We start from the raw sequence: 18,071 nt of genomic DNA, 5'->3' as shown, positions 1-18,071 counted from the left end.
AATTCCCGATGTAGATTATCAAAACATTTTCTTTTAAGGGAAAACTCTCAGTGCTTGCCCTGAAATGTTGGTAATAATCCCATTAAACATGAAAACTTGATGGAAGCCCAACTACAAGAACTACAGTAGGTTAAAGTTGAACCACGACAGTAGCCTGTGCTCTGTGGCGGGAGCATTCAGAAAGATTGATAAGGGCCGTTTAGCTTGTGCAGTCATAAAAGGGAAAATTAAATATGCAAAGAAGCGATATGTTTGTAATACACCGGTGGAATTAAAAAGGTGTTTTCCTGTTGCTTCATAACTGCAAATGCAATCAACGTTTTGAGTAAACAGCGTCCTATAGCCGGGGTGTGGCGATGCCGTCAGGAGGGTTTTCACTTGGACACAAATGAAGCAGCGTGAACGCTCTTCCTCAGGACCTGAGCAGCATCTCAGCCCAGCTTAGTGAAGTCTTGTCACTTGACATTTTTCAGTAAAAACTTTCTCTGAGATGCTGTCGGTAGATTTTATTTACTCATTCTCAGCTGGTGTATTCCTGAAAGAGGGCTGCACCTCCGGTGGTTCTGAATAAACCACAAGGAGACTGAGGCGGCACACGAAGGTCTAGTTATTGATTAGCCAGTTTGTCTGCTGGCTCTAACTCTACGTTCTCTCGTTCTGTCTCACTGTCCCCGCAGAGCTGCAGAGGGAGGGAAGCATCGAGACCCTCAGCAACAGCTCAGGTTCCACCAGCGGCAGCATCCCACGCAACTTCGAGGGCTACCGCTCGCCGCTGCCCACCAACGAGAGCCAGCCGCTCAGCCTCTTCCCCACCAACTTCCCCTAGGACACCTCGTCGCTGGCATCCGTCCCACCCTGCTCTGCCTGCCCGTCCACCATCGTACACTCACGCACCGATGCGGTGTATTGAGTCCAAATCAAAAGATTTGTGTTTCTATGGTCAGCATGCGTTTTGTTTTTTGTTTCGTTTCTTCTCGTCTCAGACGGCTGCTCGCCAATCAGCTGCGGCCGCCACTGGTCATTCATTTCTGGGATTGAATTTTCAAGCTGCTGAAAATTGTGCCAATTTCCACTCAATTCAAATCTGATCATTTTAATTCCCAAATCATTCCAAAAACACTGATTTGCTGTTTACCCTCGAATTGTGCTCATGTCTGGGTGGAAACACCTGGACTCGTTTATTGCAGACTTTTGGAAACTTGTTCATTTAAAGGGTAGCAGCTGTTTTGAGCAGCTGCTTAGAAGGAAGCTAAATAAAGAACAGATAAAATACAGTTTAATATTTTGATATGTCTGCTGTCAGGGAGAAACGTCCACTATTTTCAACATTAGAGCGTAACCCTGCTCGTTACCTCGTTGCTTCGTCGCCTGCTGCTCGCTCAGCTGCCGTCGTTCTCAGTGTGTGTTTTTGAAGGTTAGGTGCGCCCATTGTCTGAATGAAGCGTAGGAGACGGGAGTGCTGACAGAGGAAAAAAAGGAAATGTTTATTCCAGGCAGCGACGTGCGGGAGCTCCTTCTCCCCGTGTAAGAGCGTCGCTGCCTCCCGCTCAATGTTTTAGATTAAATTTGCTCCTTTCATGCCTTTGATTTTCATGTAATCATATTTGACAAAGGGTGCAGTAACAAGATGACACTATTACTGCTTTGCTGGAGTAATTCAGATGTTTACAGTGTAATCGAGATGTTTCTGAAATCATTTGGATATATTCCCCACTCCGCCTTTCCAGATAGTAAATTTTAATTGAGCGCAGTAACGGAGGCTTGTGTAGTCGTCACGCCGAATTTTGTACATTAACAACTTTTGACCAAAATCTTTTTCCTATTCAAGATCTTTCAAATCTATATTTTCCTGTTTTTTTTCTTTGCCTGCAGAAATAAAGAGTTTGTCTGACAGTTTGTTCAAAGTGAAAATAACTGCACTGTTAACGTCTCCCAAGAAAATGCTCGAAATGTCATTTGCAGTGCTACATGTGGACTGCCTGCATGTCCGATGTGCTTTCTCAGACACTGAATGGACAGTAAAAAAAAGAAAAACATCATTATTATTCTTGTTGTTGGATTTGTGAAACATTGACTTCTTTCCCTGCGTTCATGCAAGAAAAAAAAAACAAAGTGAAGAAAATGAAACCGTCTTTTGTCCTCACTCTGATTGCTCCTAATGTTCCCATTTCAACCACAGCGGTGACCATCAGCGCACAGTACCACTGCTAATTAGTGCCATATTTTTTTAACAGGCAGTAAAGGGTGGTTAAAGGACGCTTTATGGGCAACTCGTGCTCTTTGTTCTGAGAGAGAAGTGAGAGTTTGTTTCTCTGTTAATCAGCAAAACTTCTAATTCTAAAAACAAACCTGAGGACAGTTAAACTGAATGACATTAGATTAACAGTGTGTGCTTCATGTGCCACGATTGATCTCATTCCCAACACCGTGAGCTGCAGTGGAAGCTTCCCAGCCTTGAAGAGAAAAGACGCGTAACCATCAACAGCTCGTGCCATACCCTCGTGTATATTTCAAAAGGAAAATGGCTACAGCACGAGTTCGTGAGCAGACTGAATGGATAAATGTGAACCTTTGTGTGTTTGTTTAGGCTGATGTGCAAGATTCCATTACGAACAAAACTGGGAGGATGTGCCACTTCACCAGAGGAACTTCAGCATTATGCAACATAAACTGAAAAGACACAGCAGTTTGCAAATGAAAGTCATTTTATTTTATCATGTTTTTGCAAACACTTTACATTATGAAATATCTTCAGAGGTGCACATTTTAATACAGAGGAAGTGTCCGTCACCACCACAGACACATGTGAAGTGTAACAAAAGTTCCACACGCACCAAAATCCCTAAAATGTTTTAAATGTAAACAATTATTGATTTCTAACAAGTGGGCAGTGACGTGGGAGTGCAAGGAAAGAAATTCTGAATCACTGAACTTGAGCAGCTCTGTTTACATGAACTCAGAGGAACATGTGTGCTGTTACTGAGCTCCTAAATCTGCTCCCTCATTTCAGTCAGTGAAGATGACACAGTTGGCTCCCTGACATATAAACTGCTCAAACTTTGAAATTTCTTGATTCTGACCAGAGCTCCTGCTTGGAAATGTGTGATTAGAGAAGAAAACTTGTGAATATTCAGCAGGACTGTGACAGTATTAACTAATCGGGTCAGCAGCCGGCAGCAGAATATAAGAAGAGTCCTGCAGGTTTTTGGTGAGATCAGTGTCCAGCTCCACTGAACAGTTTCCCAGAATCATCCCGGCATCGTTATGGTCATCAGAGATGTTGTTAGTTTGTTATTCTTTAGGCCAAGTGCCAACAATTGATGCGGTTGCACAACTGTGCACCACTTTCCATTTAGGGTTATCAATAAACTTGCTTGTTGCCAGCTGCAGTTCAAAATATAATTTTCAGAATAAAGAGCAAGAGGTCTGCTGGCCTTCTCTGAAGTGTGCAATGTTCCTCGCAGCTCACAGTTTCACTCTTGGAGGAAGGCCTGTTACACAGCGAGTGTGCGCAGTAACAAGCTCCCTTCTAGGCAAAGCATTGGGCCGCGAGTTCTGTTGCTACTCAGCAGCTTTTCCCAAGTTTGTGTTGCGCACAAGGCAAATTAGATTTGAACCCATGACCGTCTCTCTGCTTGAGTTTTTACCACCACGAACTCCCAGCTGGCTTCAGCATTTCACTTCAGCTACAAACCAACACAGTGCTGTTCTTTCGTGTATGGCTGTGCAGTTGGAGAGTGTAAATTGGCTCCCGACGGTGACTCTAAATTACAAATCAACTGTTCGGGAATTCAGTATTGGCGTGGATTCTACGTCCTCAATAAAAACGAACTCGACTAGTTTTTTAAACGATACACACTGAATTTTGCGTTAAGACGGGACTTAAAGAGACGTGGATTCAAAACACACATGCATGCAGAGCTGTAGAGAGGGCTGTAAACGCACATTCTGCAGAGTATTATTTTTATTTCTTTTCTAAATATGTTTTTGGAGACATTCAGTAAGCGCTCCATTTAGCTGCACAGGGTTGAAAAAAAGTGCGCGGTGGACTGAGCAGAGGAAGACTCCGCTCACACTGAAACATCCAGGCTGTGCTTTAGGGACGAAAATGAGATGTTTTTATGTTTAAAGTTTCGTTCTTGTTTTTTCTTTTTTTGTTCTTATTTTGACTGAATTCCGTGATGTTAAAAATACACCGGAGCTGTTTCCGAAGTATTGTGGAGAAAACAGGCTGCTGATTTTAACTAGTGTGCAACAAGTGATTAATTCAGGCCCATCAAACCATATGTTAGAACCCTGATGCTGAACAGCGCAGCTGTGTGAAACCTCGTTTTCTGGCTTAGATCTAATAATTTCTGTCAGCTGGATAAATATTAGAAAATTCAAATGAAGCAACGCTGAAAAGTCTGGACTCGGTGTTCCTGCGGGCTCCTGTCGTGCCACCCTTTGAGACCAGCGTCACGCTGTGACAGCGTCACTGCGGGACCGCAGGAGGGACAGCAGTGCCATCCATTCAGAACTTTTCAGGTTCGTTTCATTCAGACCGAGTCATTCATATGCAGTGCGTGTGATCAGACGTGACGTGTCTCTGTTGCGTAATTCGATCTTTCAAGAGGTTAAAAAAAAAACGATATTTCGGATATCTGTCGTTCAGGCGTGATTTTAATTTACTGCAGCTTCGCTGTTTCTGTCGCGTTTTAAGTGATTTTCAGGCTGTTTTAACGTTTTCATTCTCCAGGTGTTTTCATAAGAATCGAAATAAGAATAAAGCGTATTTGTTTAAACTTCCCTGCCCTGGGTGAGAGGTTTTCTGTGGGCTATTTAGTGGATGTCCTGATGTTTTGCGGTACCGGGTTCCTGAAAGCAGAGGCCTGCAGGTACAGCCTCTCCTCTTCCTCCGCTCCTCTGCTGCTGATCCTTAATATGATTCAATGTTCCCGGCGCTGCAGCTGCTAATTTAATCTCTCCATGCTGTCAACACATCTGCAAAACACACAAAAGATTATTTTGCTGTTTAAAAAATGCTCCTCGATTTAGATGAAATGGTAATAAATGCTGTCAGCTGGATGATGTTAAATACCCGAATGTTTGCTGATTAGGATGAATTTAGACCTGCTGTTCCGAACCACAAGCATGCACATAAACAGAGTGGAATCTCCTTCTTGGATTTATTTGGTAAAACTGCGCGCAAAAAAGAGACTTTATTGTAGTTTTTAAAAACAAAAATACAAATATAAGTTGAGCGATTGTTTGCTCGATGTGCCAAACAAATGTTTGTTTGTTTGTTTGTTTGTTTGATTTAAAAAACTACAAATAATACATGGAACTTCCTAAATGTTTAGATTTGAGCGGATGAATCTAATAATAATACAATAAGCTTGAAGAAAAAAAACATAAATGTGGATTTTGCAGTCACCTTGTTTGTCGGAAAGATTCGTAAAACATCAAATGCAGGTTTAAGAGGATCGCTGTAAATAAGGATGAACTTGCTTTGACAAACATTTGTGCGCATGCACGAGTACAGTAAAAATAATTTGTGTCCGTTCGGGTTCAATCCAGAAGAATCCAGCCAGCAGAGCTAATTATTGGGCCTCGGGGTAACACTGTGTACCTTTCAAGGATAACGTGCAGACATACTGCACCGTATGTGCGCCGTTACTTCTCGATTTTCAGGAGCAATATCAGGAGATTCCAGCGGAATAACAAACACAGTTTAGGTGCAAATATTATTATTACTTTTTTTTTTATCTTAAACTTTAATATTTGACTATTTACTTCGGGAAATCTAAATTATTTCTCACATCCGCCCCCCGGATATCCGCGAGAAATTTCCTCTATAAAGTAGTAACCCGACAACAACAGAAGCCCGTTTTAATTCATAGTTTATTTCATATTTATCTATTTTTTCTACCCGAGAATAACAGCAACAGGTGATGTCATCATTTGGATTTCCTGTATCCGCGTCTTTTTTCATTTCTGGACAAAGTCAGACACGTACATGAGCGCAGCGCGCCGTGCACCTGTGGCGCCACCCAAACATCTCCTGTCCGTGACGCAGTGACCAGCAGCATCAGAACTGAGATGGCTGAAATGAGCAGGGGGATTAAATGTACTGAAACGGAAAGACTTCAGATTTCTGTGAGGCTGTCTGCTGCGTGACGCCTGTAGCTGTGACAGCTCTGTCACCCTCCTCTGGCTCCCTCGGGTCACCATAGCGCCCTCACCTGGCGTTCCACCTGTCAGTCAGACGCACCTCAACCCCTCTATTCAACATCGTGGACGCAGATGAGATGAGAAGGGAGCAAGGAAAATAAAAGGCTTCAGCCCTGGATGTGAGTGGCTGTAGTTCATGACTGAACATGTATAAGGTGCGACATTTTTATTTCATCATTATTATTATTATTTTAATAGCATATCTGTGATGCATCCGGTAATATTCAGAGCCAAAAACAAACAAGCAAACCTCTTTTTCGATGCATTGTTCCAAATAATATGTGTGCGGGAGTGTTTGAGTTTGGGAGGGCTTAAGGAAACATTTTCCTTTTGCTACAAGTGAGAAGTGGTATGTTTCATTTAGCAAAGGCAGCCGGAGAGGAGCAGGAGGAGGAGGAGGAGGAAAGCTGCTGGTAGTTACAGGAGGAGGAGAGAGAAGGAGGAGCGGGAGAAGAGAAAGGAAGGAGGAGGAGGAGAGCGCCGCTGGTCGCCGGGTTTCCATGTGACAAGGGGAAATATGAGGGACTTTGACAGGTCTTAAACGGTCTGGCGCCAAGGCCTCAGTCTAGCCGCTAAATATAGCCTGAGAGATGATGCAGGGAGATGGGAGGAGAAGATGGAGAGATGAAAGGAGAAAAGGAACAATGCGGAGGAAAGGAAGAAAATAACAATACTCGATTATAGACGAATATGGCGCAAAAACCGTCCCGTTATGTTGTAATTAGAGCGTCTTTGGCCCGGATCGCTGACACAGGGGCCAAATGACCGGGACGGAAGGCGCATTTTACGCACAGTTGTATTGTCTTGTATTGAACGGACGAATAAAGGACACAGAAAAACCTCAGTCAACTTCCTACTGTATGGAAAGCGTCCTGCAAGTAGTTAATTCACGGTAAATACGAGCCTGCAGCTTGAAGTGTGACAAGCAGCTCCAAAGGTCTCTGATTTAAGCCTCCAAACGTCCTCATCTAGGCTCGTTTCTGACAACTATGTGACCTTATTTTTTTTATTATTTTATTTTAAAAACATACATTTTCAGACAACAGAAATTGAAGACAAAACCAGATAATTTGCTCATTTTTGGCGCATTTTTTCTTCGCAGACGCTTCATATCCACATCCCCAGCTGACAAACACATGCCCAAAGAACAAGTCTAAGGAGCATATTTACTGTCTGCTTCCATTAATCCACAACACACAGGACGCGTTAATCTATCAGGCCGATGCCCCTTCCACGTAGAGCTCCCAGCAGCCTGGAGCTCTGCTGCCTTGACTTAATGACTTTTAAATCGCGCTTGATGGAGATTTCTGTACCGTTGAAGGCACAGAACAAATAAATGGTGACTAATTTGTAAAAGCATTGTTGATACAATTATCCCGTTGAGCATTCCAACAGAAAAACCGTTATCCACCTCCATATGTTGCTAATCTGTTTTCATTTGTGTCACAGTAAAGCCCAGTGAGCAGCTCCCAAAGTCTCCTACGTCTTCAAAAAATAAAAAAGCAGCTTTAGGGACGAGTCAGCTGTTAGATACACACCACAACAACACCCATCTTAATTATTTTCAGCCTGAAACAGCTCTTCTTAACCTTGACACTCTCTGTGCTGCTGATGTGTGTGCCGTGCGGGAGCGCATGACGCTTCGGGGATGTGTGTGGGATCCACTGGGCTCGTGGAAACGGCTTCATTCAGGTGTATGAGCCCCGTTCACCGGAGCTATTCTCTCTCTGGCCTGCTGACTCTGTTACGCATGGCTGTATGATGGGAGCCGAGCAACAAGTGTGTAACACAGAGATGTGCAGACATCCCATGCTCTTAAATCACATGACATGCTGTATCTGACACACAAGCCGAATCGTGGTGTCGGTTTGGAGACATCAAATCGTTTTGTTTACACTTTTCTTTTCTGTTTGTCTTTTTTGTTTTGAGGCCGAACGGATTACTTGGTAGTTTAGAAGCATTTCGTCTTTTGATTATTTCATTTTATTTATTCTATTATTTGTTTGTTTGTTTTGATGTTTAGATTTGTTATTGAAGACATTTAGATGGCTACTAAGAATTTTGTGCGGGTGTCAGCGGAAGCCACAGAGGCGGCTAAGTTCCAGGGGTTCATCGGAAATGCGCAGTTGTCGCTGACACACTTATTCAGAGGGATTAACACTTTTTGTTTCAGTTTTTGTCCAAGTGACGCCTGCGGCCCACTCGCGATCGTCCCAGCCCGGAGAGGGCAGCTGTTTATCCAAAACGAGGAGGCGGGGGGGTGGGGGACTCAGATCCGACACTGAGTCATGACCGAGGCAGGACAGTGGAGCAGAGCCGCAGATGAGGCTTCGCTTCACAGCACTTGAGGGTAAATCTAAAGAGACAGGAGATTGTTCTTACTGCGGCGCATCAGCCGACTGGCGCCGAGCGACTCTCTAACAAACCGAGTCCGAGTTCACTGGATTCTGCCGAAGGAGCTCCGCAGAGCAGAGTGCTGGGAGGCTGGTGCCCCACACCACCACCACCCCCTCCTGGCTCCTGGAGTCCCGCACTGCTCTTGGTTTGACAAAATAAAACCTGTCGGAGATTACACGCCACCACGGCCTGCCCCAAACTCAGACTGAGCTCTAAATCATCTCGTCGCTGTTTGATATCGGAGTTAAAAAATATTTTTAAAAAAATAAAAAATAAAGTAATCCCTCCGACAGCCAGCAGCACCGCAACAGCAGGAATAAAGCAGCGACACAATAATAACAAGTTCAAATACATGCAGTAAACTTCATCTGAAGCCAAACAAGGAAGAGTTGGTATCGAAGTGAGCACTCACCGCTTTTTTCTCCCTCATTTTTCTCGCAAAATTCACGCATCATTATTCATCGGGCTTCCTCTGTTTTTGCTCCACGCAGCATCAGAGTTGGTCTTTTCCAGCCCGCTTTACTCTGCCGCCGCCTCCCCGTCAGCCCCACCAGGAACACGCACAGATACGCGGCTCCCGCCCGGGGAAATCGAGCCTGTTTGAGTCTCGATTCAGTATACACACGGTTAACATAGCCTGGACTAGTGTGAGGCAAATCCAGCCTAATCGTCAAAACAGCCGACGCTATAATTACGAAGTCTCTATAGAGACTATAGAGCGACCGAGAGAGCAGCAGCTCTTGAGAAGAAATCTCTCCGGAATGCAGAGCATGAGCTGCGAGATTTACTGCTGTGACATGTTCGAAAACACTGTGGCAAATATGGAGAAGTGAGGCTGTTCCTCTGTATGAAGGTGAGTATTAAGACACCGAGTCTGTGGACAGGTTGGGTTTTTTTCCGCAGGCGACATTATAAAAAAGCTAGCCGAGAGAGGTGATGCCTCCACCGGCCAAGAGCTAAGGGCTGACCCGGTGTTTGGCTTAGAAATGGGGGTGGGATTTCCCGATCTTTCCTGTCATTGGTTAATATTTTATTCTGTTGACATGTTTTCTTACTGCTAATGCTTCCGACACCTTCTTGTCCCCCCTCCTCTCCTAGAGTCTGGCCGGAGCTGTCAGAACCACGCCTATAGGGGCCCACAATTGGTCCAGAAAGCGTAAAATCAGCAATCAAAGGGGCTTGGTTCATTAGTGTTGGGGATGGAGGCAGGAAGGACATGTGAGATAGTCACAGATCTGCAGTGAACGGGGCCACATCTCTCCAGTCAGTGTGGGATGACTGAGAAACTGCTTATTTCTCTGAGAGGCACACAGCGCAGCCGGGCTCTGCCTTCTACTGAAGCGCCACTTCTGCTGACGGACTCGGTGCAGGAACCAAAGGAAACGCACATCAGCAGCAACTCTGGGCTATTTTCTTCACCCCGATAACGCGCTGTGTGTTCACTGTGCCGCTTTACAGACATTACTGAGTGCTGTCGAAGAGCGGACCTTCTGGCTCTGGGCTGGGGGGAGATACCATTAAAATATCTGTTATTTCACTTCGCTTTTTGTGGATGCACCGATGAGAGATCCAGTTTTCACAGGGACTGCAATGGCTTATCACCCTTTCCACGCACACCGGCCGACCGATTTCCCCATGTCCGCCTTTCTAGCGGCCGCTCAGCCTTCCTTCTTCCCGGCGCTCAGCCTCCCTCCCGGTGCTCTCACTAAGCCGATCACGGACCACGGCCTGGCAGGGGCGGCGGAGGCTGGGCTCCACCCGGCTCTCAGTCACCATCAGGCGGCTCATCTCCGCAGCATGAAAAGCCTGGAGCCCGAGGAGGAAGTGGACGACGATCCAAAAGTTACACTGGAAGCCAAGGATCTTTGGGACCAGTTTCACAAACTCGGAACGGAGATGGTTATTACCAAGTCAGGAAGGTAAGAACTCTCGCCCGATGCATATAGATCCGCTCACGGATATCCGGAGAACGTGTTTTTATTTCCATACAGTTTAAAGCCTTTTCGGTTAGTCCAAGTAAGCTCGGAGAATTACTCGAGAATTTTAGAGCAGCTAAAATGCCAGTAAACGGCAGCCTCTTTATAAGGCCTTGCACGGTCGGTACATATTTTTGCAGTGATTGTTGGTTTGCTCATTTATTTAAATAAAATAAAATAAAAACTATATTTAACAAAAACAGCGAGAACACGGCATTTACCAGTAATTATACCCTAAATAGCAGTTTTAAATGTCGTTTTAAATAACTATGCCACATCTACATTTGTGGGTGAGGAGCCAGTTATTGAATAAAGCTCCCGTTTGTCTTGAAATATTTGTCATCTACTTCCACCGTGACCACAGCACATATCTGGGATATTTTGGGGGAAATGTGGTAAGAGCTTTGATCAGGTTTTATCTCCTAAACTGCATTCTGTGGAGGCAGCAGAGCTTCTGGGTTTTATAAACAGGCTGTCACTTCAAAAAGCAGGGACATGAGGTGGTGTGGTCATAAATATATTCCTCAGCTTTGTAGTGGATGGCTTGGACACACACACGCACAGAAACACGCACTGTGTTTTTGTGTTGCTGTCGCCTAACAGTGTGCAGCTTTGGAGAAGAATGTCTGACAATTGCAATATTTCTGCCTGTACGAGCGCCGCGTTTTTCCCTCAACGCCTCTTTTGTCAAATTTGCTCAAATGTTGCAGGATAATGTGCAGTTGTGTTCGGGTTGTATCGCGGCGTGTTGACTCCCGGCGTGTGTTTCTTTCCGCAGGAGGATGTTCCCTCCGTTCAAAGTGCGAATAAACGGCCTCGATAAAAAAGCCAAATACATCCTGCTGATGGACATCGTGGCCGCGGACGACTGCCGCTACAAGTTCCACAATTCCCGCTGGATGGTGGCGGGCAAGGCCGACCCCGAGATGCCCAAGAGGATGTATATCCACCCGGACAGCCCGGCCACCGGCGAGCAGTGGATGGCCAAGCCTGTTGCTTTCCATAAACTCAAGCTGACCAACAACATCTCGGACAAACATGGATTTGTAAGTACAAATAGAGTTTTTTTCCTTTCTTTCTTCTGTGCAGGGAGGATATTTTTCATATTTACACGCTGCACTGAGTGTTGAAATACTGGAGATGACATTTTCAACATTTATGGATTTTTTATTTACTTTATTTATTTATTTTTTTGGAAGACGTGAGGGGAAATGGGTGATAGTGAATGTTTGATCACAGGAAAAAAAATCCGGAAAAAAAAAGAGCACAGAGCGAATTTCTAGTATGAAACTGCCACAGAAAAATGATCAAGTAGCTTCAGTAAAGCTGAGAGACGTGGAGCACTGACATAAATCTGCTCAGAGTATCATCGTCTCCTACAGTATTCTAAAATGAAATTAACGGAGAATATAATATGTAGCGTCTTTACACCCAAAGCTTTGTCACTTTGTCGCTACTTGACTTGGAACTTGTGTCTCTTCGATGTTCTGCAGAATATCGCGGCTCTGCAATTTCTCCACCTTGATATCCAAAGCCAGGCCCAGCTGCCTGAGCTGCAGCACCTACAGGCCTCCTTACCCCCTGACCGTAGTTTGCACTGCACCTCCCTACTGTACACCTTTGTTTTAGGCCCGATTGTATTGGGAACTTAAAAGAAAAGAAAAACCCAGCATGTCTAAGCCGACTGTTTGCGAGGCTGAGGATTAAGTGGTGTATTACCAAATCGGGTCAGAAAGAAATAACATGAAGTGAGTGCGAAACGCTCCCTCCAGCTAGTAACCTCATATGGCTGTTGCATATATTGTGTATTTTATTTTTTCATTTCTATATTTGTGGAGTGTGTTTTATCCAAAATAACTGGCTTTACTTTGTCTTTTTACAAAGCATTTAAAATCAAATAAATAAATAAAATAAATAATAACGCTACCAGTTTGCAAAGGGGCATATTATCACATTTTGCAGTGTGTATCTGAATGGCAGCCTTGTGTGCTTTCTACTGCAAATAAATGGAACATGACGCGTCAGTCTAAATAATTTGCAATAGCTAAGAAGCAGAATTTCTTGGTGTGTGCAGCGCTGATTCGGGCTTGCATTGCCTCGTACAGTCACCTAAAGTTTTTGGTTTTCTGTATCTTTACTGTCACTTTGTGTCCGGTCCATTTTGGGGGAATTTTAAGTTTTGCTTGTGATGTCTTTGATGCGTTAAAACAGACCACCGGGCAGTAACTCCACGCCGCTCTGTGCGTGTGTACTTGTGAAATTTGTAGCTCTTTGTGCTGTTAGGAATTGGATCAAATCGTTTTTTCTGTGGTTCTGATTCCTCATGGCAGCATGTGTGGCCTGGTAAGGTTTTTCCCTTTGCCCCGCACTAATTACAGACCAGGCTGCTTACACAGTAATTATAACAGCATCAATAACAATGCGCTGGATGATCCGCCTGCAACAGATTCTGCCTGGTGTCGAGGTTGAGCATCTGAGAGAGAGAGACATAAACATACCGTGATATTCACTCGAAAGCTTCGCTTTCTGTGTGTGTTGGTCCAGACGATCCTGAACTCCATGCACAAGTACCAGCCCAGGTTCCACATAGTGCGGGCCAACGACATCCTGAAGCTTCCCTACAGCACCTTCAGGACGTACGTGTTCCCCGAGACCGAGTTCGTGGCTGTGACAGCATATCAGAACGACAAGGTGAGTCAGCGTTCACACTCCACCGACGGCCTCTAATATGGCTGCTATACTTTGCATAATAAACATCCTAAATAAACGTCCTACATCAGCGTCCTCTCCCCCCGCCACCAACCCCCGAAGACTTAATCTGATTTTGTAGGTCGCCTAATTTCCCTGCAGAGGACTCCCATGTCCCTCTGGATTTTTTTAATTGCTGTTTTGCTTGGATTTGTGGCTGCAGCCGACATATCTATGAATTCAAATGGAGTGTGTGTGTGTGTGTGTGTGTGTGTGTGTGTGTGTGTGTGTGTGTGTGTGTGTGTGTGTGTGTGTGTGTGTGTGTGTGTGTGTGTTATCGGCTATTCACGGGCTATAAATGGGCTATTACCTTGTCCAGAAGTGAATAAATTAGGCGTATAAACGCTGGCGAAAGGAGGTTATGAATGTTGTGACGCTGCGTTAAAAATGACTGGCGTCATATTTGAAAGTTTTGTCTTGTCAAAGTGACACTAGAGTCATTTATTTATGTATTTATTTATTTTCATATCAAAGCTAATCATTCCACCTGAATTTATAAAAAAAAAATTGATGGCATTATTTTGAAGCCCTTGGCTGTTCGTTCGCCTCCTTCTTGAAGCTAATTGGGACTCGTGTCCAGGGGCGGGGGTCATGTTCTAAACGTTTATGGCAAAAAGACACAATTGAGGAGGCATTTAAAGGGTTGGTCACACTGCAGCTAGACTGGGCAGATGCTCAGACTCGCTACTCAAACTGGAAGCGCCTGAAGCGTTGAATTCTGGGGCCACGGAGGGCCTCCAGGAGCACGGAAGCTCCCCCGAGGCCTGTGTGGCTCCTTCAAATACACGGAGCCACACAGGCCTCCTCCACATATTGTGAGGCAGCAGTGTTCCAAACCGCCGTATTAATTATTGATATGAGCGTTATCTGTTCAAGTATAGCATCCTCCGCCATTTTTCTGGGGGTCGAAGGCCTCTGTGGCCCCACAGAGGAATGTTTCGTGGCAGAATTTCTCTCTGGGGGCCTATGTGAATAACGCACCATCATTACGTTTTAATTAATAATGCAAATCCGAGGTCTACGCTGTATGTGTGTTAATCCAAAGGCATTGTTTTAATACATGTGGACCAGGTGGAGACACTGGGGCCTAACAATGTGTGTGTGTGTGTTTTCCTGTGGTTCTCTGTGTATAAAACGGCTCCTGTCCTTCTATCTTGGATAGATAACACAGCTGAAGATCGACAACAACCCGTTCGCCAAAGGTTTCAGAGACACGGGAAACGGAAGGAGAGAGAAAAGGTACAAACTGCTGTATAACACCTGCTCTCTCTGTGTGTGTGTGTGTGTGTGTGTGTGTGTGTGTGTGTGTGTGTGTGTGTGTGTGTGTGTGTGTGTGTGTGCCTGCGCGCTTTGAGTATCGGCCTTTTTTAAAAATTCAGCAAGGACAACTCATTTATTATTATTATTATTATTATTATTATTATTATTATTATTATTATTATTATTATTATTGCAGGAAGCAGCTGTCCATGCCTTCGCTGCGGATGTACGAGGACCAGTGCAAGGCGGACAGGGAGGGCGCGGACTCGGACGCCTCGTCCAGTGAAGCTCCTGCCGGCAGGGACACGGTCCACTCCCCGCTGGGAGCGGGTACCAGCCCGCTGAGGTTCAGCAGGCCAAGTCGAGGTTAGTGATACTACCGCTTATTTTTTCTTTGGTGCAGGGGCTTTGTTGGATTTCATGACAGCGGGGTGCGTTAATAATCACGAGCTGCTGCAATGATCGTTTAGGTTATGAAATAATTTCATATTTTAAAGTGATAAAGTATTAAATGAGTGCAAAGTAAACAGTGACACAAAGTAGATGCATTATTGTCATACATGCATTATTTATTTTATTATTATTACACTATTAGTTCTAGATTATTATTGTGGCATTTGATTTTTGCGATTCAGTTTTTGTTTGGTTTTTGGACTGTGGTGCGTTCAGATAAAACAGCGACATGTCTTTAAACGGTGCCACAGGACTCTGACCTCCAAACTGTTTGGTTGTTACTCATATTACTGTTGGATTTGCGTTGGTTTTTGGTTTGCATTCCTCACCTGTTAACCAAAGGTTGCCTCGGATAACGCACTGACCCGCCTTTATTTAATTTGTTAATTTTGTTGGTAAGAACTGTGTATAAAGACAGTAAAATCAGCCTAATTTTGGACTGCCGTGGGATTTGAAATTCAAATTTTCATCTGAATGTTATAACTCGATTATAAAAGTTCAGAAATAGTCCATTATATATGAGTCTCATTAGGTCTCAGCATTTAGTTTTAAAGGGCTCTGATAAAAATTTAAACATGTTCATTTTTCCAATCTTTGCTCACTAAAACATTACACACAGGCTGACAAGGAATATTTTTCAAAATTAATACAATATTTAAAATGCTGGTTAAATGTTATTTTCTCAAAGACTGGAACATACAAGGTGGATTTGGAGAGAGCGTCCCAACCAGCCTCGTGACCACATGATTTGCTGTGTGTGGGTTAGAGTGTAGGACTGGTGCTTATGTGTCCTGCTTTCTGATTTCTGCATCTTAGATGATAAAACATGCACTGACAGCGAGCAAGAGCTGGAGCATCAAGATGAGCGCTGCACCGGGTCCAACAGCCCGGGACCCGAACCTGTGTCCCCCTACAGCTCCAGGTGTGAGGAGCGCATGAGGGAAAGAGCCGTTGCTGAGAAGAAGGATGACTCTTTATTCAGTATAAGGAGCCTCGAGAAGGACAAAGTGGAAAGCAGGCACAGGAAGGACACCACAGACGTGTTAACAAAGGACTCGGAGGCTAGAGGCATCAGTGCCACTAAGGATGCCTTCTCCCCTCTTGTAGTCCAGACCGAGAGCCCCTCACACTTCAGCCCAGGCCATTTACAAAGCTTGGCTCTGTCTGGCCTGCACAGTCAGCAGTTCTTTAACCCTCTGAACACCGGATCGCCACTGTTGTTTCACCCTGGGCAGTTTGCCATGGCCCCTGGAGCCTTTTCCGCTATGGGCATGGGGCATCTATTGGCCTCTGTATCTGGAACAAGTGGTTTGGAAAATGGCAGCCTCTCCACCCAGGGCACAGGAGGAACCCCAAACCCCTTCCCCTTCCATCTGTCCCAGCACATGCTTGCCTCTCAGGTAAGGAAAGCCGCCCACTTAAATGATTTAGTCCCTCTCCACACCTGTAGCAGTCATGTGACGTCAGCAGGACAGGGACATAGACATGATTTACTTTGCCTTCTTCACACTGTGATTGTTGAAATAAACTCTACACTCAGCAAGCTCGGAATTTAGGTTTGTTGATGATTAAAACAACAGTACACTCATCAAATTCACCTTTTGAAATGTAGAATCATCTATTTGTAAAAATACATAAATAAACAAAACCCAGGAATAATATATTACTGCTTCAGTGCTTTTTAAATCAGTTTTAAACAGTCTGAGAAAACGGAAGAATCTGATGTTTTTGTGAGTAGGTGAATGGAAGAGATTCTTTGATGATCGTCCCACATCAGTGATCTTTGCACTGACTATGTGTCTTTCCTTGTTCGACTTTCAGGGCATCCCCATGCCTCCATTTGGGGGTCTCTTCCCGTATCCTTACACCTACATGGCAGCAGCTGCAGCAGCAGCTTCAGCCTCAGCCCTCCCAGCCACCAGCACATCCAGTCCGCTCTCCAGGAACCCCTTCCTCGGCTCATCCAGGCCACGGCTCCGCTTCAACCCCTACCAGCTCCCGGTGTCTCTGCCTCAAAGCTCGAGCCTGCTCACCACCGGCCTGCAGGGAAGCATCAACCCAGGCTCAGAGTCCTCCAAACCGGGCAGTAGGGAAACCAGCCCAGCACCGGAGCACCACAGCAATCACAAGACAGGAGGCTCAAGTGGGAGGGTCGCGTCTCCCAAAACCTCCGTGAAGGACTCAGTGAACGAGCTGCAGAGCATCCAGAGACTGGTTAGCGGCCTGGAGGGCCAAAGGGAACCCTCCCCAAATACAGACTGTCCCAAGTGATTAAGACTCTCTGTCTGGGATGAAGACTTGGCTTGAATACTAGAGGACTATAAGTGCATATGTCCTGTACAGCACATTACAGAGACTGGGATGAAGGCATGACTGATGGGCGTTGATGAAGGCCAATTATGACTATTTTTTGGAACAAAGCTGCAGGTAGACAGAAATATAGTCTATGTAATTATATTTAATCTTTTTCAATTCACAAGTATTGAAAGTTTCCTTCAGAGCTGACCTGTTGGAAAGCGTGAAAAGCTTCAGCACCATCAGACACCAAAGTCCTCCCTGAAATCCCAGTGTTTTTAGGGTTAGCTTTTGAAGACGGCCAGACCCACCAGAACAAAGAAAAACACAAAACAGAAAAAAAAAATCCCTGCTGCAATTCTACACTCATTAAATAAAAACGATTTAGAAAAGAATAATAAGGAAATAACTCAAATGTGAGGAAAATAAAGAATTAAATAATCACAAAAAACCCCTTTAACCTAAGGCCAAGGACGTCTATCAGAGAGTCACAGTGACAACAAGCAAACAAGTAGTGAATTAAACGTCATCATGTCATATCACAGGTGGACCACGCAAGGCCACCATCGGCCTCTTATAGCGGTCTAACCTGCCCGAGAGCCTGCAGCTCCGCACTGTGCGTGGGGCACTGTGGAAAGTGTGTGCTGTAAAGTTTGGGTAACCTGAAGCACTTGAGCATCCGAGCCTGGTTTCTAAACTCCACGCCTGAACACGAGGCTTACGACGCCG

At 44.9% G+C, this 18,071-nt stretch overlaps 2 protein-coding genes across 4 annotated transcripts in view; both read left to right on the top strand.

The window, feature by feature from the left end:
- The window catches only part of bcas3 (BCAS3 microtubule associated cell migration factor), a 314,119-nt gene extending 311,992 nt beyond the window's left edge, over positions 1–2,127 (top strand). For both annotated transcript variants that reach the window (XM_085244777.1, XM_085244781.1), the window contains one exon: positions 678–2,127. In XM_085244777.1, the coding sequence (XP_085100903.1) occupies positions 678–826 (149 nt within the window). In that variant the 3' untranslated portion in view covers positions 827–2,127. The remainder of the gene's footprint in view (positions 1–677) is intronic.
- Positions 2,128–9,197: 7,070 nt separating this feature from the next.
- tbx2b (T-box transcription factor 2b) lies at positions 9,198–17,722 on the top strand. Of its 2 annotated transcripts, none has more exons than XM_085244783.1 (8): positions 9,198–9,463; positions 9,709–10,529; positions 11,365–11,632; positions 13,131–13,277; positions 14,497–14,573; positions 14,791–14,960; positions 15,864–16,447; positions 16,869–17,722. In XM_085244783.1, exons 2-8 carry the CDS (start codon positions 10,171–10,173, stop codon positions 17,316–17,318), a joined length of 2,055 nt encoding a protein of 684 aa, XP_085100909.1. In that variant the 5' UTR covers positions 9,198–9,463; positions 9,709–10,170; the 3' UTR covers positions 17,319–17,722. The 2 variants fall into 2 exon arrangements, with proteins under 2 accessions (XP_085100909.1, XP_085100908.1); XM_085244782.1 differs by having other exon boundaries at positions 11,365–11,634; positions 13,127–13,277.
- The last annotated feature ends 349 nt before the right edge of the window (positions 17,723–18,071 follow it).

This window comes from Mchenga conophoros, linkage group LG14 (assembly GCF_057382185.1).
Source record: "Mchenga conophoros isolate Kocher_MC1m ecotype Shallow Benthic linkage group LG14, M_conophoros_male_GT1.1, whole genome shotgun sequence".
NCBI classification, from domain to species: domain Eukaryota; kingdom Metazoa; phylum Chordata; class Actinopteri; order Cichliformes; family Cichlidae; genus Mchenga; species Mchenga conophoros.
Note: the sequence above shows the minus strand (reverse complement) of the source record. Positions and strands in the feature narration are given on the sequence as shown.